Source organism: Lissotriton vulgaris, chromosome 8, assembly GCF_964263255.1.
Source record: "Lissotriton vulgaris chromosome 8, aLisVul1.2, whole genome shotgun sequence".
Classification (NCBI taxonomy): Eukaryota; Metazoa; Chordata; class Amphibia; order Caudata; family Salamandridae; genus Lissotriton; species Lissotriton vulgaris.
Genome location: NC_141696.1, coordinates 716,176,721 through 716,202,963, shown reverse-complemented (window position 1 = coordinate 716,202,963; position 26,243 = coordinate 716,176,721). Strand labels below are relative to the sequence as shown.

At 41.9% G+C, this 26,243-nt stretch overlaps 1 protein-coding gene across 2 annotated transcripts in view; it reads left to right on the top strand.

The window, feature by feature from the left end:
- BCLAF3 (BCLAF1 and THRAP3 family member 3) overlaps nucleotides 1-26,243 on the top strand; it is a 703,357-nt gene that overhangs the window by 560,526 nt on the left and 116,588 nt on the right. For both annotated transcript variants that reach the window (XM_086934591.1, XM_086934592.1), the window contains exon 11: nucleotides 13,832-13,930. In XM_086934591.1, the coding sequence (XP_086790717.1) occupies nucleotides 13,832-13,930 (99 nt within the window). The remainder of the gene's footprint in view (nucleotides 1-13,831; nucleotides 13,931-26,243) is intronic.

Genomic DNA, 26,243 nt, shown 5'->3' with positions numbered 1-26,243 from the left:
CCGGCCACACCTAGTCAAAGTGGAAGACACAAGGGCGGACTATGTACGTATATGTCAGTTACCACTGGACCCTCCAAAGCTAAACTTTCCACTGATAATAATTACTACCAAATTTTAATTACATCTTGGGGTTATTTGCAAAATCTGGTGTTAGTAAATTTTTATAATATCCCTCCCGTACAAAGAGAGCATGTCATTAATAATCTCCTAAAGGACCTGATCGAAATTGAAGAATGTATGTCAGGAGACATGTTTCTGTTGGGGGTTGGGGACTTTAACTGTTCACTGTGCCCCCAAGGTACACTGGGTGTGGTGTGGTATGGATGACAATAATGAGGGGGCCATGAGACCCTTTACCCACACCAAGCTAGGGGATATGTTTACCAACATATCAGCCCAATTTTCTCTTGCCTTTATAAATTAACTTTGCAGCCCTCCTAAAGTATTTAGACCAACTTTCAAAGGGAGGGGGGCAAATTCAATCATTGATTTTATTCTTTTTCCGACGCGCTATGCTGGCATGGTGACTAAATGGGAGACTATTGTACTGGATTTAGTGACCACTATCCTATTTCTGTAACATTCAACCTTAAGGATGGTGACTTAAGCTGCAAAGATAATGTCAAATATGACTTAAATCCAATTCTTCCTGCAAAAAATGGATTTTGCATCAAATGGGAAAAGGTGACACCCACGAATTTCCAAGAAAAACTTGTTAAAAATGTGTACGAGGATATTAAAAGCTGCCTTTCACCTGAAGAAGACTCCCATGCCATTGTTGGATCATTTACAAAAATGTGCTCAACTATAAAACAACTGTTGACTAGAACACCACGTAATCCTCCTAAGGGGTCTCAGGGATGGTTTGATGGCAACTGTACCAAGTCACTTGCTGCCCTGAAAAAAGTCATTCGTTCTTCCCCGCAATCCAGACTAAACATCCAGTTAGAAAGGCGTACATACTGTATTGCTTTAACAAATAGGAAGAAAGAGCTCAAATCGCAGGCGTGGTCATCCCTGCATGTAGCTTCTGAGCTAAAAGACAATACCGCCTTTTGGAAGGCCGTCAATGCCCCATTTCTTCAAGCACATCAGAGCCCCCAGATAGACAATGTCATTACCTCACAGGACTGGGTTAATCACTTCCAGGGTCTGTATAATGAAATAGCCCTTCCAGGAAGATCTCTAATTGATCCTGTGGCACTGATGGTTGAGGAAACATGTACTTCTTTTCCACTGGCTATCCAGTTTCAACTGGAAGAAGTGATTAAGGCTCCATCAGAAAGTCCTGCGGGTAGGGCTCCAGGGCCGACTGCGTCCCAATTGACATTTTTAAAAGTCTACCTGAACTTTGGGCACCCTTGCTTACCGGAGTACTGAACTCCTCAAATAAAATTGGCTTCATTTCCACTTGGTCGGAGGCAGTAGTTGTCCTGATTTACAAAAAGGGGGATAGGAATGATCCTGCAGGATCATTCTAGCCCGAATTCAGGACTGGTTGGAAGAACAAGAGATACTTTCCAACCTTCAATATGGGTTCAGGACAGGAAGAGGGACAATCGAGCAAACTTAGCATTATTAACATCAAAATATATTCATGCCATAAAAAGAAATCTCTTCATAACATTTGTAGACCTCAGCTCTGCATTTGATTGTGTTGACCATGGTATGCTTTGGCAAACTCTAAAGGACATAGGCCTGGACAATCAAATCCTTACTTTTATTAAAGAGCTGTATAATGGGGCTGGTGCGCGTGTTAGATACGGTAGGATGGGGGAGTGTTCCGACTTGTTTCGTATCCACAGAGGAGTAAGACAGGGGTGCATACTTGCTCCCCTGCTCTTTACTCTATATATAAACAATGTCAGATCCATCCTTACTGAAGGCTATCATGATTACCCCACAGTAAAAGAGACGCCCATTCCCATACTTCTCTACGCCGATGACGCGGCAATTCTCTCCCAGACTTAGGTTGGCTTACAAAAAGCGTTGCAGAAATTCTCGGAATTTATGAAAAATATGGGTCTCCACATAAACGTATCAAAGACGTATACTATGTCTTGCGGACCCAAGAAACGCAGAACACCCTGTTTGATCTCTTTGGATGGTAGGTGGGTAGAGCTTGCGGATAGATTCTGTTATCTGGGTGTACACTTTGAGAGAAAGGGCTCATGGAAACCCGCGGTAACTGCCAGGGCTCTGGCGTTTACCAGAGCCTCTGGTGCCCTGTAAATCTTGCCAAAAAACTAGGTGGCAGACCAGTAAGGGAGTTGCTGCAGATTTTTAAGGCCAAATGTGTCTCTACCGGGACATATGGGGCGGGTCTCTGGGGGATTGAGCCAGTGAATGTTATACAACGTATTGAAAATCGATTCTTACGGTACGTACTTGCCGCCCCAAAGAGCATGGCAACCTATGTGATACACACAGAAGTGGCCCTCCGGTATGTTACGGACATCATTAAATCTGCCCCGGTCTTATTATGGCACAATGTGTGGGTTAATCCATGTACCAGTCTGAATAGAGAGATAATAAAAGACTGTTTGGCATGTGATGGAGCTAATAACATCAAATGGTTCACTTATGTTAAAAATTTGTTCCATGAAATTGGATATCCGGAATATTTCTCCAACCCAGACAGTATGGAGAGTGTGTCTAGAACTGCCTTAAAAAAGTCCCTTCTACAACACCTTGAGAGTAAAAGATGGCGGGAAGTAAGATCTAAGAAGACGGTCATGGAGCATGACTCGTTAACAGTTCCTGAGGACATTCAGTTGTACCTTTTGGTTGAACAACCCCCTTACCATCGTATGCTCCTGACCTATTTTCGTTTGGATATTTTTTACAGACTTGTTACCTTCCCACAGTGCAATGACTGGTCAAGGGAAAAAAGAACTTGTCCTTGCGATGATGTCATTTCAGTCAAATATACATTGTATTCTTTTTTGCACTTTTTATAGCCATCCAAGGAGAAAATTGCTGAAACCTCTGCTTGTTTCATGGGGCTTGAGGTCATGTAGAGCGGCATATGATAAATTGAGAATTTTAGATAATGAGTACACCATTAGTACTGTATCCTCCTTCCTGAGAGCAGTTGTGAGGTATAGAAATACGATGTAAATTGAATTCTGTTCTTTTACGTCCCCAGTAGTTGGAATGTTTGCAACTCAACATGAATTTCTATATTAGCTATGGGTATTCTATTATCCTTATATCTTTTTAAAGCTCTTACCAGACTTTTTACTTCTTTTTAAATGTGTATGTGATATGAAGTTATTTAAGCTTTATTAGACTTGTTGTTTTTAAATGTGATTTTTATCTGTATGCTTTTATGAATTTGTCTGTGCAATTCGAATAAAGCTTTTGAAATTGAAATTGAATTGAAATTGATACATTTGCCTCGATTCTTGCCACTAGACTGACCTCTTTCTATAATCAGGCATGGTTGGCTCACCTCCACCTTATGGGGGTCTGCTATTGTATCCCTTCCTAAGAAGGATAAGGAGCTGTTCAGCCTTGACTTGTATCGCCCTCTGTCAATGCTCAATGTCGGTTACAAAATATTGAGCAAGGTACTAGCAACCCAGCTGCTCCCACATATGTGCACTCTGGTTCACTCTGATCAGACTGGTTTCATTCCCATTCGTAGCACCATACACAACCATCATCAATTACTTCTGACTTTGGACCAGAGTGAGCAGTTACCAGCGTTTGCCCTAGTAGTTATGTCCGTAGACATCCAGAAAGCCTGTGATTAGTACCGTTGTGACTTTCTATATGCAACGTTGTTTAGCATGTGCTTCGGCCTTCCATTTGTTAAGTGGATGAAGCTGCTTTATTCTGATCCATTGGGCAGGATTGAACTGGCTCTCTAGTTTGAGGTATATTTTGTGGAAAGGGGCACCAGACAGGGCTGCCCTTTATTGCCCCCCCTATTATTTGCTCTAGCCATGGAACCCTTTGTGCGCAAGGTCCACATTAGGCCTTAATTATCGTGGGCTACCTCTGAAGACATTTATTTATCATTGTATGCAGATGACATGCTGTTATATTTGAGAGGTGAAGACTCCAATGTTGGGGCAGTGGTATCAGCACTGATGGATTTTGATTGTCATTTGGGTCTGGTGGTCAACTGGGACCAATCTTGTATTTACCCCCTCCGGAATGATTCTGAGAGGGACCGAAGTCTCCCTACAGCCCCAATACTGCAATGGGAATTCATGCTATGATATACTTAGGGATAAACAGCTATCGCTTGGCAGACTTGATGTATGAGAGAAATTATGTCTGTGATATCGCTTGCTTGAGACGCCTGGTGTTTTTCTGGATTATCCTGCCATTGTTGGTGAGTGGCCAGGTGGTGATCTCGAAAATGATCGTCCCGCCCCTCATTTATATATATTTAGCCACCCTGATGGACTTACAGCGGAAATTCTTTTGGGAATTTGATAGCATGCTGCTTACATACCTGGGTACGTTACAGCGCTAAGAGGCATTCTGGAAAATGCATTTACGAGTGACGGTGGGAGGCGAGCTGCTCCCGATCTAGAACTTTACTACCTGTAAACACAGTTGCAGTGGGTGGCTCGCTGAAGGTCTTCCATACTGGATGGTGCAGGCACCACTGAGTTGAAGGGATCACTTTATAGGAGCTGTTGACTAGTGTTCAGGTGAAGCCGGTACCTGCATCTATCGAGCAGAATATGCATGTATAAATATGAATGGTTTGCTTTGTTTGGGCTCATGCCTTGCCGTGGACTCTGACCATAACGCCATACATGTGTGAACTACCGCTACTGGCGGCTTGGCAATGGGAGCACCCAGGAGGATGCTCGGGAATCTGCAGGTGGGCGGAAGCTAGGGTCACGGTACTGGGTGATCTTTGTATGGGTGGGGATTTTTGCCCCATCTTAGAAGTCGAGAAATCTTATGATCTCCCAGCTGGGCATTTCTTACTACATAGTGCCTTGGTACACAGGATACATAATTGGTGAAGTTGTGGAGTAGCCGAACCGCCGCAGCATGAATGTTTGCGCTATCTTTTTCATATCACGGGGCAAACAAAAGTGGCCACTCTGCTCTATAGGGCCCTATCTGACCTGATGAAACTGCGTTTGAGTTGAGATGTAGATTCAGAGTCACCCTTGTTGGATGCAGCTTGAAGGAAAATGCTAGAATTCATCCCTCGGGTGCCTCTAAATGCTCTCTTCACGCTCATCCAGTTTTACCATTTACATCAGGCTTATCTCACTTCCCAATGCCTACGTGCTATGTTCCCAGCTGTGACTTCACTTGCCCTAAATGCGAAGCAGGTTCCTTTCATATGGTATAATACTGCCCGTCGCTGGTGCCTAATTAAACCACTGTCCTTCAGGTGGTCTGTGTAGCTGCTGATCATGTGTTCGCACTCAGCCCCCAGTTGTGCTTGTTGTTGATATATTATACTTGATGGTGCTGGCTTATATGCTGATTTCCTATGCTTTTTATATCGAGCATCACATCACCAACCCCACCTGCTTAGCAACCGTTTACATTTTTTGGGTTTGAAATGCTAGTAAAAATATTTAAAACAAGCATTTGCAATGCAATAGGTCTCGCATTAGGAAAGTTTGAGTTATTGGTATTGTAAATGACAAATTTTTTATTTAGGTTTTGCTTTTGAAAATAGTGAAAGTAATAGCTTTGTCATTTACAATGCCAATAGTTTTAACTTTCACAAATGTTACACCTATAGCATTTGTAATGCAATGTGTTGTATTTACGTGACTTAGATGTATTGATATTACAAATAACAATGGCTTTTAATTTTTTTAAATAATTAATACTTAAATAAAAGTTATTGTAATTTATAATGGCAATAGATTAAACTTTTGTAAATAACTTTTGTGAAGATTATGTTCATTGTATTTTATTGTGGCGAAAATCCAAGAACAGAAGTAAAATATTAACATCTTTTTGTGACATTTGTAATAAAGCTTGAAACATTGAGAGAATATATTTGAACCAGGTGTTGAATGGTTGCACAGATTGATGCTGTGGTGGCGCTGAGTGGTGTTGTGGTGGCGAACGAGTGATGCTGTTGCGTTCAGTGATGCTGTGGTAGCGCATAGTGATGCTGTGGTGCCCCTGAGTGGTGCTGAGTGAGGCTCTATGCTATGTTGTGTTTTGCTATCCTATGTTTTGATTTGTTATGCTATGCTGTGTTTTGTTATGCTATGTTTTGTTATGCTATGCTATGTTTTGCTATGCTATGCTTTGTTATGCTATGCTATACTTTGTTATGCTATGCTATGCTTTGCTATGTTTTGTTATGATATGCTATGTTTTGTTGTGTTTTATTATGCTATGCTATGTTTTGTTATGCTATGCTATGCTGTGTTTGATATGCTATGCTATTATATGTTTTGTTTCGCTATGCTATGTTTTGTTGTGTTTTGTTAAGCTATGCTATGTTTTGTTGTGTTTTGCTATGTTTTGTTATGCTATGTGCTGTTGTGTTTTGTTATGCTATGTTTTGTTTTGCTATCCTATGCTTTGATTTGTTATGCTAGGTTTAGGTTTGCTATCCTATTCTTTGTTTTGTTATGCTATGCTATGTTTTGCTGTGTTTTGTTATGCTATGCTATATTTTGTTGTGTTTTGCTATGCTATGCTTTGTTATGCTATGCTATGTTTTGTTATGCTATGCTATGTTTTGTTATGCTATGCTATGTTTTGTTATGCTATGCTATGCTATGTTTTGGTGTGTTTTATTATGCTTTGTTTTGCTATGCTATGTTTTGTTATGCTATGTTTTGTTATGATATGCTATGCTAAGCTTTGTTTCGTTTTGTTATGCTATGTTGTGTTGTGTTTTGTTATGCTATGCTATGCTGTTTTGCTATGCTTTGCTATGCTATGTTTTGTTATGTATGCTATGTTTTGTTATGCTATGTTTTGTTGTGTTTTGCTATGTTTTGTTATGCTATGTTTCGCTACGTTATGCTTTGTTTCGTTATGCTATGCTGTTTTGTTATGCTATGTTTTTTTTATGCTATGTTTTGTTATACTATGCTATGCTTTGTTATGTTATGCTATGCTTTGTTATGTTATGCTATGCTATGTTATGTTATGCTATGCTATGCTATGCTTTGTTATGTTATGCTATGCTATGTTATGTTATGCTTTGTTATGTTATGCTATGCTTTGTTATGTTATGCTATGTTTTGTTCTGCTATGTTTTGTTGTGTTTTGTTATGCTATGCTATGTTTTGTTATACTATGCTGTTTTGTTTTGCTATGCTTTGTTATGTTATGCTATGTTTTGCTATCCTGTGAGGGTGAGTGAGGGTGAGTGAGTGAAGGCGAGTGAGGGCGAGTGAGGGTGAGTGAGGGTGTGTGAGGGGGTGTGAGGGTGTGTGAGGGTGTGTGAGGGTGTGTGAGGGTGTGTGAGGGTGAGAGTGTGTGAGGGTGAGGGGGGTGAGTGGGGGTGAGTGAGGGTGTGTGAGGGTGTGTGAGGGTGAGGGGGTGTGAGGGTGAGGGGGTGTGAGGGTGAGGGGGGGTGAGGGTGAGGGGGGGTGAGGGTGAGGGGGTGTGAGGGTATGTGAGGGTGAGGGTATGTGGGTGTGTGAGTGTGAGGGGGTGTGAGAGGGTGAGAGGGTGTGTGAGGGGGTGTGAGGGTGAGAGGGTGTGTGAGAGTGTGAGTGAGGGTGAGGGTGGGTGAGGTTGAGAGATCCACAAAGTAAACATAACACTGTAGGGGAAAGTGGACAAACAAACACCCTTAACATAATTTGAGCCTCCGCATCGACTGTAATTATTAGCAAATCCCTATCTAGTAATTAAAAATAAATAATTAAACCGCAATCTCAGAGGGGCGGTGGGGAGAGAAAGAAAAAAGAAACACGGTTGGGATGGGTAAGTGTAGCATCTGAAACAAATGATGCAGAGCCTCGGCATCGGCGGCGATTATTAGCATATCATAGTTGTGACTGCTAGACACGTAGGCTTTGCAACAAAGAAGGTGACTGCAGGAGGAGCAACCAGTTAGGAGGAGCAGACAGGTGTCCCGACGAACAGCTGTAGGATGTGGCCTAAAAACAAGCACGTATTCTGTGTGCTGGGGCCTGTAAATAAGACTTGGTGAACTTGAAGGAGGCACCCTGCATGTTCCCCATGGCCAGCATTAGATTGGACCCCGCCCTCAATTATATGACCTGTACAGTGTTCTATAGTATCCGTATGGGAAAAGTCCCGTATAAAAATCCCACATCAGTATCTATGTCATTTTTTGGTATATTTTACAATATTGTAATTGTGCTGAAATAAGTTCTGCCAGTACTGGGTACATTTTTATAGCATTTGTTTTGTAGCAATAGCATTCATATCATTGTCTATCAATGTTTATAAAGCGTCTAGAAATCTGCGGAGGGCATCTGAGTGCAGAATAATGTCAAGAGGTGAAGAAGAGTAAAATAGAGACCGCTGTGTTTTTTTTATAGCATATGGAAATAACATCCCTCGAATTTAGTAATGCATAAGAAATAAACCTGGATTGTATTTACAAATAAAGTACTTCTGCGTGTGGTGCTTCACCTTTTGGTAAAGTAAAAGACAACCATTCTAAGCCAATACTATAATACCACTTCCGCTGCATTTCTCTCACCGCGTATTAAACATCACAGAAGAGGTTCGTTAAATTACCTATTGTAAGACATGCATCAGAGCAGATTGCAATTCAGTGATATTAGCTCTGCTTGACTACTTCAGCGATAGAAATGTCAATGGCATCTCTCGCTTTATTTTCTTCTAGTGTCGAGTTTAGAGGCAGAAGCTGACTCCACTTAGTCCTGTGTCTGTTAACTAGTAGGGGAAGATATGCACAATAAAATATTTTCAGATGCTGGTCACCATTTTATTTGCGCTCTCGGCCAGAATATATTGGAGTGCCTCACATGAGCACCAATTACATTACACTACTACACCAGGTCATATTAATATTTTGTTGGGATGTAATGTAGTTTTAACGATAGATGTGACCTAATGAGTTGATATTGACTGAAAAATCAGTCGGTATTTGAGTCAAAATGTATGGTAGACAGAAATGACACTTGATTTGTTGTCACTAACATAGCCTAGGCCATCAATTTAAAGAAAAGGCTGTGTGATCCCTTACCAGACACCGAACACATGGCATGTGGGCCTGCGGGGATATGAAGTATTGCTCCCTCAATGTGTAGTCCCCTGTTGTTTATACATACCACCAGCCCGGAGAACTATTAACCTATTAACGGCCTAACTTCATCTCAGCACCAAAGTTTTGTCAGGCAAAAATACGGAATATACAGCCTCGGCCAGACCAATTAATCCTGCTGGACAAAAACCAATTACTGGTTGCTCTCGCGGCCGGCATGATGGGCGTGTGTGGGGGGGGGGGGGTGTTAATGAGGTCATCGCAGGGGGGGGGGGGCAGGGGGACCTAAATAAAAAAAATATATAAAATAAAACTTACCGTCAGCCACCTCAACTTGGGTCCCGACTCCCGCTCCCGCCGTCCTGCATTATTCCAATCCTGCAGCTCTCATCTTCAAGGAAAGGCAGCCTCCCGCCCTCCCGTCCGCAAGGGGGGACCCAGGGAGAGCCGTGCACGAGCCTGTCTCTCCCTGGGTGTGTTCGCGCGAGGGAGACTGGGCACAGGGCAGGTGGGGTTGATTAGAGGGGAGGTCATAAATAGGTCCGGAGCCACAAATTAAACATAACACGGGAGAGGGAAGTGCTAAAACGGATGCCCTTAACATGTTTGGAGCCTCGGCATCGGGCGGCAATTATTAGCATATCTTTATGTATTAAGTAAAAATAAATAAATAAACAGCGATGTCTGCCGGCCTGTGAGCAGTGGGAGGGAGGGGCCTGCTTGCTATAACTTTTATCGTAGGCTCAACACCAGCACCAAGGGCTAATGTATCAAGCATAAGATTGACCCCAAGGCAGTCACCAGGCCAATAGTTGGACAAATTATAAATATGTATATTACATTTGTCAAAAGTATATAAAATCCCTCCTAATTAAGTCCAACAATGATTATTATAGCGCAAATCTTTTACCTCAAGGGTTTATCCGAGGGGGCCCAAGATCAAAACTTTTGCTTACTAGGTTTATCTATGAAATTCCATGTAACTAAATATCAGTCTTCAACACGAGGCAATACTCTGCTGTTAAATACCTAAAGTCAGGCAGGCCGGGCGGGACAACCGGAAACAGGAAGTAGGAGGGCGGGAGCCTACCCCGCCTCCCACGGAAGAGCCGCGTTTGTTTGGAGCACCGGAGCAGGCAGGAGCCTACCCTGCGCCCCGGTGCCGAAGAAGGGAGGAAGAGTCCTGCTGCCGGTGAGAGCCGCTGCACCAAGGAAGCCGGTGAGTGGGGCTTCGCCTTGTTGCTGGGCTGCCAGGGCGGGGGGCATGTGTGTGCGCGCGCGCGGCTGCGGGGTGTGTATGTGTATGTGTGTGAGCGTGCGTGTGTGTGTGTATGTGTCTTGGAGTCTGTGTGTGTGTGACTGTGGGGGGGGGGTTGCCTGTCTGGGTGCCTGCGTGTCTGTGTAAGTGCGTGTGCGCATGCATGCGAGTTAGGATGACTTGCTGGGAGTATGGGAGGGAAGTGCACGGCGCGGCGCAGGACGGAACGTGCGCGTTCGCGCACCCAAATCTGCTCGTGACAGTTTCTTGTCCTCCATTCCCCCGTGTCCGATAGCTATAAGTCTCCGACCCTGGACGCATCCTTCGGATGCGAATTCCAGGGCGAGACCTAACGACCCTGGACGCATCCTTCGGATGCGAATTCCAGGGCGAGACCTAAAAAGAAAAAAGTCACCTGGCTCTCTGTGTCTGCTGACAGCATTGGAAGCCAATCCTGCTACTCTTCACCCAGGTTGTCAGTTTGTCCACTTCAATTGAGATTCTGGTGTGGAGGCTGCACCCCATCTCCACTGCAGCCACTCACTCTGCCTGGTCCCTTAGAGCCAAAGCACTTGTTTTATATGGTTCCCACTACAAAAGGTATGACTGCATATCAGGACAACAGGTCTTCAGAATGAAGGGACTAAGTTCACCGACCGTTGGCCCAATTCCTTGTTAGCTCACAGTGCCTCACCCGAATCCATAACCTTTCTGGGGTGACAGGTGATTTTGGCAGCCTCAAACATGACACTGATCCCCAAGGGAACAGTGGAAACAGATCTTACCCCTTTCGTTCGTTACTCACAAGAAAAGATACGAATACAGTTTTCAATACATTTACTGAAACAATCGAAACCTTGAATAGAAGGAATGGGTGCAATTATTAGGCAGATAAAACAGAGCAATGCAACCAGCATTATAAATATGGTGAAAAGAATAAACAGTGTAACCATAGCAGTCTGATTTCTATATATATTTCTACCTGTCACTACTCCTACTGGGAGAGCATAGTGGATGTACCCTCTGTCAGATCGCTTAGGATAGCCTAATTACCCATAACTGGACCAAGGAATCTGCTTGATGTGAAATTGGCAATCCCTCTTCACAGGTTGGAAGATCAGCGTAAGCAGATCTGCATGTCGAACACAGCTTTCGTTCCAGTACCATCGTGGCTGGAGTACCACTCTGTCCCATAAAGGGACAGTGCACTGTCCACTATGCTAGAGGTACAACCTGATGCAATGATGTGTTTAGATGATAGAAGCTGTCTCCGAATGGTCAACGCAAGCACTAGGATATCATGTTCTGTTTTTCTTAGGCTTGAACGAAGTGTACAGATTGTCACAGGAAACGCGCTCTAAAAACAAGCAAGCATGTACAGTGTCTTCTCAAAATAATATTGTGCAACCAAAACATATAAAAATAACATTGCTAAAATGATGTTAGCGTAAAATGTCAAACTAAAATGTAGAACCAAAGTGGGCCCAAGAAGGCCTCACTATACTGGTGGCCTCCTGCATCCATGAAATGTTTTGTGGGATTAATTCCAGAAGGAACAGAATGTACATTCACAGGGTTGATTGCGGGGGAGTTGAATCTTGGTTTCTGATGAAGATTTAGTCACTATGTTTGAGCCATAGCAAAGTAAACCGTTTGTGTTCTAACATTAGACCTTGACAGAAAGCTTAAATGATCTCAGTTGCCCTGTTGACGATTCAGCATTGTGACATTATTTGTACCTGAATTGCAATTCATGTTAACACCTGTAAAATATTTTGCCAATCCTTTGGGTTGATAAAACCTTTACAGATACAGATTGATCAAAGCCCTGCAGTGTAAGGAGGATATATGCCGGGGATTTCAAGAGAAATCTAAAAACGATATTTGCATCATTACGTGCACCGAACCAGGTTTGGCTTTGAGGCAAATGTATTCTATTTGGGTGTTAGTATGATGCACTGGTGAGTTAGAGCAGTCCCCTGCTCTTGGGTGACTCATTTTCCAATCTATTGGGCCAGAGTTTCCGATTTTCCTTAAGTCCTTGGCAATTGCCCCCCACTGTCTGTGTCTTCTTGGCGGATCTGTTCGTATTTCTGGCCGTGACTACATTCAAATTCACTACTAGAATAATCATGCACAAGAAATTCTGTTTGTCTTTTTTTTTGTTGCATAAATGGAGATTAAAGTCATGAATGCATTGTCACTTTCCCCTTTATTGTAATGAATTTACCTACTCGGATAGGGACGGCATCTCGGTTTCTGCTAGGTGTGTCCAGGCTAGCATTCTGTAGCTCTTTCCCAGTTCATCAAAGAAGCGGGCTGTGGCTCGGACCCAGTGGTGCAGGGTACTTCGAGGGGGAGTACATGGGTAGGTGCACAATGGAACACTCATGAAGGGCAGCACTACACATCTTGTGTACATATATATCACCATCTTGAAGTCAGCAACTAATCCCATTGTTGTAACTTATACGTGTAGGTTCTCTCTAATCTGAGTCGGATCTTCCTTTATACTCTGGCTGTCAGCAACCTGTAGTCATTTTATCCATTGAGTTGTGTCCGACTCCTGGTGATTCAATGGATAAAATACCCCCAATTGTTTCAGTCGACAGCAATATTCTTGAGTTCTTGAATATTCTTGTTTGTATCATTCTTGACTGCATCTAACCACCATGATCTTGGTTTTCCTCTTTTCCGTTTCCTCCTCGTATTCCCAACATAATGTATTTTTTTAAGGTGTTTTGTCTTCTCGTTATGTGGCCAAAATATTGTAGCTTAATTTTTAATCATAAACCATTCCATTCCAATGACAGTTCCGGCTTGATCAGGTTATCTATTGATTGGTTCATTCTTCTAGCAGTTCATGGGATAATCAAAAGCATTCACCATCACCAGAGTTTGACGGAGTCAATTCTTCAACGATCATTTTTATTAGTCGTCCAGCTTTCACATCCATACATTGTTTCAGGAAAACTATTGCTTTGACTATTCTTATCTTAACAGCTCACAATAAGTCATCAAAGAACATTGAACATCTCTGACTACCAATATTGATACTAAGCCTTAGTCTGATGCAGACGGCCGGCTACCAACACTTTTGTGCTACAGAGTGGCCATTACTCATGCGTTTTTTGTAAGATAATCCCCTGAATTCGAGTGTCTGTGCTTTTTGGTCTTCATGATATAGTGTAGGCCTGCACTAGCATGAGATTGTACAACTTTGGGTAAGACAGTAAGTTTAAAATGAGTTATCTCACAAATCTTTGGACATGCCATCCTAGGTAATGCTCCTCACCCTGTGGAAGTATTGATCATTTTAGTGTTGTCTCCATAGTATCAAATCACATAACAGTTGAAAGATACCTAAATCTGTACTAAAATATGTTTTTGTTGCCTTGTAGCGAACGTATCCCAGTTGGAGGACAAATGACCACTTTGCTGATAAAAGACTATACGGAAACCGTTTTGAGAATCCAAGACCCATTGGGAGACCATTCAAGGTAACATATTTATTTACTACATGCATCGTTAACTGAGTAAATTCTGTGTCTAACACAATTGAAGCCGCACAATAGATGTAACGGTCAGATATCAACAAGTAAATTTGCAGTACCTTCTGTTTATCATTTCAACAAAATAAAGTGATTGGATAAAACAGAAGGCACCCATAGTCAACTAAAAAAACACAAAATTCCATGGCAAGAACCTGCTTGTGGTGCACTTCAATTGCATCGGAATTTAGGGATAAATCTGAGTGCATATCACTGATTTTTCTGTTGGCACACTACACAGAGAAAAGTTGGAATTGTTATCTGTTATGTTCTGATGGGTTTCTCTCAGCTCAATGAGATTCTCTTGTTATTTTCACTATTCCTCCATTAGCTAGTGATTGTACATTGGATATGACCTTATCCGTCAAAGATCAGCGGAAGGTTTTTCATATTTTTCCAGCGCTACTTCTAGACAGCATAGATTCATTCGCTTACGTTTTCGCAAGAACCTCATGCCTCTGATGCTAGGTTTCCAAGAGAAGCGATTTAAACATGCAGATTTGATCCCATGCCAATGTGATAATAGGTCATACCAGTCAGATCTTCACCTTGTATTGTTCTGTAAATGTTATCATACAGAAAGAGAAGCTTTTATTTTTCCAATTTTAAGGTACCATGATTTTATCCAATGTAGGGTGGCACTGTACTTTTTAAAGTTCCTCCCAGACCAATTTGTTTGTTTTTCTGTAGCTACTTTTCTGTGGGCCTGCATGAGAAAGAGAAAGACCTAGGGTAGCCCGAGAAGTTGATCAATTAATTTTTGTAACCATGAACTAAACGAGGCACCCGGGCACATTAACCACTAAAAGCCTTATTATGACTTGAAAGTTTTATTTAATGCACAATACTGTCTGTATTTTATACAAAATGTGTCTGTAATGAATTTGTGCTTTTATGATCTCTAATAAATGATCGAATAAAGATTTTAAAGAAAGTACAGTGCAGTCACAAATTACTGCTTGATTTCCTTCCAGATGATATACAAATATACTTTACCCCCAACATCACTGTAGACATACCTGGGAAGTAACCATTGTCTACAAGAAATGAACTGCTGAATGAACCTAATTGTTGTTTGCAAGTAACTACTTAGAACCATCGAAATCACATAAAACATGCAAACATTGTTTTGCTCAGTATGGCCTGAATCTCTCAATTTCAGAAGGCTCCCAGAAAAATGTCCATAGCCCCATGTGGATCTATCTTAGCGCTTCCACTTCATATAAATAGAAATAGGCAGGTGGTTCTCACTCTTCTCTATGACTAGTTAGACACTTTAATGTCCAGTGGTATGAGTCAGACAACCCTGTCAGAGAAGCTCTTATCTGCAGGGGTTATATGAAATGGCTTAACCCTTACTCTGGTCACTGAAACCAGTCGACACACTCAGCTGTTGGCGTTTTACAATAAAAGGTATTTATTTCTCAGCACAAAAACTTTGTGTATCAGAATAATGGAAATTATTATGGTATTCTCAGTAGTTATATCTTTGAGTAAAATGAACATTAGAAGAATCCAAAGCAGTTTTACATCGCACATCTTTACTATTTGTAATGAATTAGTCTAAAACCTACCGAACACTTTTTTTTAAAATATTTATTTTATTAGTGTTAATATCCATTATAGCAAACAGTGTACATATTACAGCAGTTATACATGGTATCACTACATGGATCATTCATCTCATTCATCTCATGAATATATGATGAGATGACTAACGTCAACATTTTCCGTTGTTTTTGTCTGTTGTTTCAATCCCCTTTTCTCCTCCCCTGCTCCCTCATTTATCCTGAGTGATATCAATCTTGAATTAAAATACGGTATTTAATGAACTTAAGAACTCTTTGAAACCCCCCCTCCCCCCCTTAACTAACCCACGTCGCTCAATGATATCCTATCTCCAACTAGGTCCCAATGTGTTATGTGGCTGTTACCTCGCTGTTCTGACTAAGATCAGGTGCCTCTTTGTCCTCCCCGGGGCAGTTGGGGTCTGTGACATTACCTCTCCTACTTCTTGTATCTCTTGTATCATTGCCCCCACACCAGCAGGGCCTCCGGAAGCCTATCATCCTGTCTTCTTTTTCTCATATAGGTTTCTTCAACCATTGCCCATTCTTTAAGATCCTTCTTCCATTTGTCTAACTGCAGGCCCTGAGGGGATAACCAGTGGATCGCTATTCTACTCTTGGCTACCATAAGACCCAGTATCAGGAAACGTCTGGTAGTTTTACATTTGGGATAACTTACCGAACACTTATGTATATTATCATCCTCATGATATTTGTTTGGATGAATGATTGGTATTTTTCCTAACTAAATTATGCCAAGCCATCTACTTATCCCAGCGTTGCTTAGAAAGCTGTCGGGCATGCAGACAGATAATTGTGCTCTGGCATCTTCCCATAACAATCAGTCCTTGTGTCTTGCTCCTGGCAAATCTCAGGTCTCTTTATACCCTTCTGTGCAGTGATTCTCGTTTGAAAAGCAAACAAATGTGCCCAACCTTGCTGCCGACTTCTTTCCACATCTAGCCTGTGCAAGGGCGAATGGCATTGCAATATTACTTTTGCCACACATAACTCTCTGGGCAGCAGAATGGAAGATTCTTCACTGCGTTTTGGTTATTTATTTTGGAGGCGCGACTAATACCAACCTGCTGCCATACAGTTAGGACTGATTTCTGTGTAACTTGTCTGAGCCATTAGGAAAGCCATGCCACTTAAGATTACCTAAGGTCACATCTGGCATGATTGAAGTTTTGCTTTAGGCAGAAATTGGGGATTCTGCTTGGCCTGAATAGAAACCCATGTGCTGATATTTATGTTCAGGCTTTTAGCTGTTCAAATTTTCATTCAGTGTAGAAAGTAACTTACGCTTACAGCAGTGGTGGCTGGCAGAGAATGGGGGTGGGGGGGTTTGGGTAGAAAAAAACCAACAAAAAATACCCCACTTACCTTACTGTGGCCGCCGTCTCTCGGTCGTTCCTGCTCTTCCTGGCAAGTCTGGAACCAGGAAGCACACTGGCTCCCCGAAGCCAATCACAACGCTGCAATGCAGCGTTGTGATTGGTCTGAGCGCCATTGTTCGGCCCGCAGATGGGGACTGGGGATCTGGGCATGTTCCCCACCAGGCTGTGTAATGCAACCTGGTGAGGAACATGTTAAGTGAGCATGACGCTTGGCCGGGCCAAGACGGCCGGCCAAGCAGTCATGCACACTTTGAGTGTGTGTACTCACCACTCCTCTCAGGCTCCAACCTCAGTTCCACCCTGCCCTAACTCAGCCCCGTAGCAAAGAAAAATAAAATGATAACAAAGTTATTTTCATTTTCTTTTTCCTGCTCTCAGAACAGTGGGGCGATGCTCCTCCACCTTAGCGGAGTAGCTGCCCCTGGCACAAAGACATAGTTTTTACATATCTGATGATGAAACAAAGGCATATTATGCCGCGTAAGGTAGTCCTTAATAATTTCAGATTGCAGAAGGCTAGTAGGGTACAAACAGCAATAGTCCTTGTGTCTGGTCGCAGCAAGAACACTACCAAGCCAGAGGCGTCCCGCCCTCTTACCCCAGTAGGAGGGGGTATTGGGTTCTAGGATTTGGGCCAAACCAAAGTGTTCCTTGACAGGGGGTAAAGCAGAGGGACCCAGAGTGGAGGCTTCGACATCCTACACATTTTGCGCACAGATCCTGTCTGAAGCTTATTTGGCAGCAGTGATGAAAGCGTTTGCGGCGTTCCCTTTTGGCAGAAATGGATTCTAAACTAGAACCGATCAAGCTACATTCGGTTTCTATTGAGGGAAGGAATTTTTTAATCCCTAGCAAACTAAGATGGGCAGCAATGCACATAACCTCAGCACCAATGGTTTTAGTCAGCCTGGACTTTGTATTATAAATCAGGAGGACTTACTGTCCCGCTCTCACTCACAGGAGAATACCCTCCAACCCACAAGGCCCCCCCCATCTCTGGTCTCAAAGGAAGTGTCAAGAGGGTAAGGATCACCTCTTGAGAACCCCAGGATGAAGACCCGGCCATGCACTGACAGGACCATTAGGAGGGAGCCTGGGTTAGGAGGGGAATATTTTATGTCCTTTTAACTTGTTTAGTAAATGTTCTATTACAAAGAGAACTGGAACTCAGCATCTGTATGCCATGTCACTGGATTCTGGATTTTGAAATCCAGTGACAGAAGCTGGCTGAACTGGAGGTTGGACGGATGTCAGTGGTTACTTCATGTATGCGTAATAAAGCACTTTTTCAAGACAAATTGCTGCTGTGATCCTTAAAAATGGCGACGAGGAGGGGATGCGCTTTCTAAAATAAGGAAGAAGGCAGCAGCTTCGTGGAGTGTCCTGTGGTGAAGTATTTGAATTTTCAATACTTCAAAATCAATGGGCAGCTAATTTTGAAAACTTCGAAGACCCCTGAAATTCCGCGTGTACTCCGAACGTCGAGGGATAACATTCTTTCATCGGAAAAAGTACGTGAATGTTTTTAATTGACTTACATTTGGGTGGCAGTTGCGAGCATTGTTGTGGATTCTGTATGCACCCGCGTACATTTGAATCATCTCATCCAGCGCGTGTGTACATTCTTGAAGATCGCTCCATGTTGCAGAAGTTCCAGTGACGTGAACTTGTGACTGAGGAGGGCACATTACGATTGACGTGCAATGTGCCGCCATTTTGAAGGTATCCCTGTCTTTAATCTTCTTTGTCTCGCACTAGATTTATTGTACCTACGAGAGTGTGCGCTACTCTTCTGAAGTTTGCCTGCAACAAGAGGATAGGCGGTCCGGCAATCACAGCGTAAGTGAATTTTAACATTTTCAAGTACAATATTCTCATCGCGGCGCCAACGATCTTCTGTGGGATTCTTTTATTTGGAAAATATAGAACTTCAGTTGGTGGCATATTTCAAACCCCAAAGTGCTTCTGGTGAGGTAATTACATTTATAAACTGAAACTTTTGGTTTGACATTAAAATTCCAGTATTTTGGTTTGTATTCATACTCTGAGAATTTTATTTTACCATTACCTTGACAACTCAGAATGTTCTTCCACCACCTGTGTTTTTGGAAGAACCAGGCCCAACATGCATGGCGTGGGAAGACTGGCTTGATACCTTTACTACATATTTGGAAGCAATAGGGCGTGAAGTTTACGTGTCGAGTAGAAAATTAGCAATGCTGAAGCTGAGCCTGGGTGTAGAAGGAAGAAAGTTTCTAAAAACTCTTCCTAAGTCTGTCATTAATGTGAGAACTGCAGAAAATGAAACTACAGAAGAAGTAGAAGATGTGTATGAGTTAGCTTTAGCGGCACTTACTGAGAACTATGGAAAAAAATTGAGCATAGTTGTTGAAAGACATACATTCTTTTCCCGCAAACAATTACATATGGAAAGGATTGAGCAATATGTGGCTGCTTTGAGGAGACTATCTATAACATGTAAATTCAGAGATCTTAGGAATGAAATAATTCGAGATCTGTTGATAAATGCCAACAATAATTCAAAAATACAAGAAAAACTACTGGATTTAAAAGACTCTACATTAGAAAAGACTTTGGAAGTTGCAAAACTGATGGAGAATACTTCACAGTATGTAAAGGAATTATCTAGAGCGGGGTCTAATGCAGAAGCATCTTCAACCAAAGTGTGTAGCGTCATCAACCACAAGAAACGTATTCAACAAGATGATAGCAAGAACAGCAGTGATAAGAGATCAGTTCAAAATTTCAGGAGGTCATGTTATAGGCGTGGTAGCAATAAGCATAATGCTGATGCATCTCACTGTCCAGGTCTGAGAAGCAAATGCTATAAATGTAAAAAAATAGGCAATTTTTCACGAGTTTGTAAAGCGGGTGATAATTCTCAAGCTAAACAAACTGTAAATGTTATTGATGACAACTCTGTAGTAAATTCGGGAAGTGATAGTGATATTGAAGTTCTAATGGTTGATGAGTCAAGTGAGTGCAATGAAAAACTTAAAAACATATATTGTCCACCAAAATGTGTCATAAAAGAAGGCAATGAAGACATACCTATGTGGGCTGACTCATGTTCACCTATCACCATAATAGATAGACAAGTGTGGATGGAGTTGGGTTCTAAAGAACTGTTATCTACTGATGGGAATCCTGTGGGATATTGCGGTCAAAAATTGCATGTACTAGGATATTTCATGGCTAAATTAATGTTTCACAGTAGGAAAGCTATGGCCAAGATATATGTAGTCGAAAAAGAGAAGCCATTGTTAGGATGGTTAAATCAAAAAGCTTTAAAGATTATATTAAATCCAAATCATACATTACAAGTCTTAATGACTGAACCACAAAGCATAGACAAATTAGTATTAAGCTTTTCTAATTTATTTAGAGACAAGTTAGGTTGTTTAAAGAAAAGTAGACATTGTATAATACTCAGAGAAGGTTCAACGTCTAAAGTGCACAAAGTTCGTAATGTTCCTATAACTTTGAGAGAGCCTCTCAAGAAGGAATTAAATAGGTTATGTGAAGAAAATATCATAGAACCAATTGAAGCATCGGATTGGTTAAGTCCCATTGTGATCGCACGAAAACCTGATGGAAATATTCGCATGTGTGTGAATACGAGGGACTTAAATGAGTGTATATGGGTTGATCGCCATCCGTTGCCACACATTAATGAGATGCTTCGAAGAGTAGATAAAGGAAAAGTCTTGTCCACCTTGAACTTATCTATCGAGAGCATACCATCAAGTTTTACTGCAACCAGAATCTAGACATTTAACATTATTTATAACGCTTGAAGGTGCATATCAGTTCATTCGTATGCCTTTTGGACTAGTGTCTGCAGTTTTTCCAAGGGTAATACAGGGAGTGTTAAAAGATATTTTTAATGTGTTGGTTTTCTAAGACGATGTACTGGTATGGGGAGATGTACTGGTATGGGGAGAATCAACAGTATGATGGAACTTTGAAGATAGTATTAAGTAAGTTAGAGGAAGCTGGTCTAACTATTAGTTTAAAAAAATGTAAATTATACAAATCCCAAGTAGACTACTTAGGTCATACCTTATCTAAAGATGGCATCAAACCTAAACTCAAGTTGATTGAGGACCTTGAAAAGGCTCCTGTTCCTCAGAATAAAGGCCAGTAAAGATAATTTTTAGGGCTGGCAGAGTATTATTCGAGGTTCATTTGCAATTTTTCTAATCATGTTTTTCCTTTACGTGAACTTATGAAAAAGAATGTAAACTATGTATGGATGGATGAATGTCAAAAAGCTTTTGACAATATAAAAGTTGCTGTTGCTAAAGCCACTGCCTTAAAGCCATTCAATCCCAAAGATAAAAGCATTATTGTAACAGATGCTAGTGGCTATGGGTTGGGTGCCGTGTTAATGCAGGTGCATGCAGGAAGAGAGAGAGTGGTTGCATTTGCTTTACGCACGCTCAAGGGTGCAGAAGGCACTTATTCTACTTTCGAAAAAGAGGCTTTGGTGTGTTGGTGGGGAGTGCAACATTTTCGCACTTTTATTTGGGTAACCAATTTCGAACTTCACACTGATCACAAGCTGCTCATAGATATATTTTCTACTGCTGGAGCTGGAAGAGCTTCTCCTCACATAGCTAAATGCATTTATCGATTGCAGGAATACAATTTTGTTTTAAAGTATGTCCCACGATCTAAGAATGTAAATCCGGATTGTTTGTCTCGGCTACCGGTGAGTAAGCTAGATAATACTGAAGACAAATTTGAAGAAGATGAATGGTTCGTAGCTAATTTGGATGATGTGTGTCAAGCAATCGAGGAATCGGATTGGAAACAAGCTATGAAAGAAGATGTAATTATGAATAAACTAGTTGAAAATGTACCTAATAAAGACCGTTGGAAGTTACATGATGATTTACTGCAATTTAAGGAGGTTTGGAATGAATTGTCGGTAGTCAAGGGAATTCTGAGAAGAAGTGATAAATTAGTAGTGCCATTTGGGGTCAGGAACAAACTTATGGAAGTTTTACATGAGGGTCATGGTGGTATGACAGCAATGAAAAGGAAAGCTAGAGATGATTTTTGGTGGCCAGGCATGGATAGACACATAGAAAGGTTTGTAAGAGAATGCACTACATGTTCACGTAGTGATAAATCCCATGTAATGCAAGAGTCACCAATACATTCCGTGAGGTGGCCAGTGCGGGCATGGAAAAAAGTAGCTATTGATATTTGTGGTCCATTTGAATTATTGGGTGTTGGTGAAAAGTATGCTTTAGTGTTGATGGATTATTTTTCCAAATGGCCTGAAGTGAATTTTGTTCGTGAAGTAAAGACAAGCAACATTATAAATTTTTGGGAGGAAAGTTTTCATAAGAGAAGAATGCCCTGCGGAAATGTTATCCGATAATGGTCCCCAATTTTCTTCTAGTGAGTTCAATGATTTTTTAAAACGATGGGGTATTAACAATTGTAAAACACCTCTTTATCATCCTTGGGGGAATGGTTTAATTGAGCGCTTCAACCGAGTTTTGGGTGAGTGCATACAAATGTTGTGGAATTATAGAGTTACACCACACTCAGTAACTGGTGAAACACCATTTTGTTTACTAAAGGGAAGAGTTCCATGCACCATAGCAGTAGCTGAATGGATGGACAAGGCTGGTAAGAAATTTAAGGACGAAAAAATTATTCGGAGTAAAGTAGAAAATTATCAAATGGGGTATGAACGAAGACATAATGATAAGTTGATTAAGAAACCCAGGATGGTCAAGGAAGGTATGTATGTGAGAATTCATGTTGGCACTTTCACAAAAAAAGGGGATTCAAAATTGTCAGACATAAAAAAAAATATTTGTTGTCAAAGGTGACATGATAAAGCTTTGCGATGATGGGTGGTGGATAGCAATCGCGTCACTATTTGTAGCGAATCTAAAGTTCAAGAATGGTTGAAAACATATTCAAGGTCTGAGGATCAGAAGTCTTCTGAAAAAAGAGAATACAGCAATCGCCTAAGAGCACCACCTGTAAAATTTCAAGATTACATAAGCAATTAAGTATTGCTGGGACTTAGGTTGTGTATCAGTTTAATCAATTTAGTTGTTTTTAATTGTTGGATTATTTTTTATTTTATTTAAAGAAAGAGGATATGTTATGTCCTTTTACCTTGTTTAGTAAATGTTCTATTACAAAGAGAACTGGAACTCAGCATCTGTATGCCATGTCACTAGATTCTGGATTGTGGAATCCAGGGACAGAGGCTGGCTGAACTGGAGTTTGGACGGATGTCAGGGGTTACTTCATGTATGCTTAATAAAACACCTTTTCAAGACAAATTGCTGCTGTGATCCTTAAAAGAATCCACCCTAATGAATGGAGCGCCAGGTATGCAGATTCAAGTCCCAATTACCTTCCACTTACCACCGGAAGCCACACCGTATGTTGTGGTCCTGGGCAATGTACCAGTGATAAAGCCAGGCACTAGTGAGGACTTCCATCAGCTAAAGAACAAAGTATTGCACTGGATGAACAACACAATTTTGGGGATTAGAGCGGAGAGATACATAAATGTGGTGCGGAGAGTTGCCTGGGTAGGGGGGTATTAAAAGAATTGTGGTGGCGAATGGGTCATAATCAATTTTAATCGAAAACACATGGCAGAGAGAATCCTCCATGTGACTAGGTCATGTACCCCCTTAGGTCCTGCCACTTCTATTTTGGCCCTCTGCCTGGGCTTTTTCTATAGCCCCCCATATCTGCAACAACTTCTGGATCATGGCACCCAAGGAGGCCTCCCGTTTCAAAGGCCTTTGCCCCGTGGCTCTTAGACACATATGACTGACTCCCAGCGACAGTGCCCGTGAATATTTCGACTCCCATCTCACATCCCGATCCTATTCTTTAGCCTGACCAAGGCAGTCCTGGAGCCAATTCCTTGGATGGCAATTACTGTAAACTTATTTCATAAAATATAGTCGGTCTGGGAAGAAAGCTCCCGCACCTAGGTTGGTGCTGTGTTGTACAAAAGTTTGATGTCATATGTTTGCAGGAGACGTGGGCCATTGAAAACTCTTTTTTTTAATGGAGGGGTAAAAGTCCTTTTTTTGCCTGCTACCCCTGAGGGCCGGTCGATCCAAGAGTGGCCTGGTTGTTTATGTTTCTCTTATGTTGAAATGTAGTATTGTAGTACAGGCAACAGATAACCCTGCTTGCAGGCTTTGTTATTCTCAAGTGGGTCTTGTAAACCATTGCTTTTGAAGTTTTACAATGCCACATCGTCTCTTCCAGAGGTTTGTAATGTATCCAGGCTGGGCGTCTTTTTGATCAATCTTAACGTCTCCATCCGTCATATAATGCAACTTGTATTGGTTGTAGTTTTAATATCCATTTATGTGGGGATCCAAGATCGCTGTGCACAGGGGGTTTATCCTGTCTCCCATCTATCAGGGATGCATTTAGAACACAGGGGTCAGGGTAATAACCTCAGTGCCCTAGTGAGTGAATTCAATATTTTATTAGCAATGGGCAAACTGGACCCATGCCAGACTGTTATCACCCCCACTTTCAAAGGGAATGGTTGCAACTCATTTATTGATTTTATTTTTTTCTCTATCACCCGTTTTTACCTAATATCGGAATTTTCCATCACTGTGAGCATCCATAGTGACCATAACCCTCTGTGTCTTAAAGCTAGCTGGTCCCTATTTGTCCAGAATAAGGGGGGAGGTATGGAGGACTATTGCAAACCACGGATGTGGGTAGAAGGCTTTAATGGGCTCAGATTCTTTCCAATTCTTTCCACGAGACTGTATCAGTCAAATGTTACAAGGAGTGACAAATATGCCTGGCCACGCAGCAGGAACCAGGTGAGATGATCAATGCTTTTGTAGCTATTTCCCACTCCATAGCTGATTTACTGAAGGCACCCGCACCCAAAGTTCACCTTGACAGGGCCCAAAGTTCCTTTGATTCCGCCTGCTCGCATATGGCTAGGAAGCTTAAGGGAGCACTACACACTAACCCAATAGATATCTACTTAGTAAGACTTGCAGAAAGCAGTCAGGCGAAAGGAGGCACTCGAGGAGGATACCTGGAGTAAGGTTATTGGGGCCAGTACCATCAAGAGTAGCAGCAAGTTTTGGAGCATTGTCAACAACCCTGGCATCAGATACAGAAAGCTCCCTTGATGCCCACATTACTGAGAACGAATGGGTTAGTCACTTCGAAGAAACGTTTCAGTGCCCTCTGGTTCATAGTGCTTCCCATGGAGCGGGAGTGGAGAAATCAGCCCTGTCTGTCTTGGAGGGTAAGCCAGGTTAGGTATAGCTGGGTTGACCCATAATAAGGCCCCGGGACCAAATGGAACTCCCAACCCACCTGATCTTTATATTTCCAACTTGGAGTTGTGGGCCACTGTTCTTACATCCGTTATCAGTGCGGCTGTCAGAGTTGGTCCTCCTGCTTTCTGGGCCATCTCTACCAATGTCCCAGTTTTTAAAAATTGGAATAGAGACAGCACGGACTGTTATAGGCCCATCTCCCTGTTGGCTTCTGTGGTCACAGTGATTGGACACATTTTTTGGACAGGTTATCAAGCTGGGCTGTCAACAATATTATCTTGCCAGATGTGCAAAATGGCTTTTGCCCTGGTTGATCAATTGTAGACCAATGTCTGAACTTATTTATGATTCTGAACAAGTACACAGTTACTTGTTCTGGTTCTATTTATATGGCCTTTATGGAATTGTCCTTCACATTGATTGTGTGAACAGATGCAAGTTGAGGCAGACCTTGCTGTCCATGGGGCTGGGCATCAACATCGTTCTTTTCTTACAAGATCTCCATTGAGATACGAAGGCCAAGGTCAGATAGTCTATTGATTTTAAGGTCACACTCATGTTTCTTATGCAGTGAGGGGTCTGACAGGGATGATTCTTGGCCCCTTTTTTTCTTTAATGTTTATATAAAAATAACCTATAGAAGGTGTTACTGGAGACCAAGGTAAATTATCCTCAGGGTGGATGGCGTGGCCATCCTGTTCTTCTGTACTCAGACGATGCCATCTTGATGGCCAGGACTGAAACGGGTTTGCAAACGCTGCTAAATTCTTTTCTTCAATTCATGGTAGAGCAGGATCTGTTGTTCAACAACTCAAAGTCCTATGTGATGCAAGTAGGTGCCCGCTCAAGTAGGCCCTACACATTTAAGGTCGGGCCCACCCCGGTCACTAGGACAAGTGTCTTCTCTTATTTGGGGGTTCTGTTGGTTGCCAATATGAACTGGGGGCCCCTA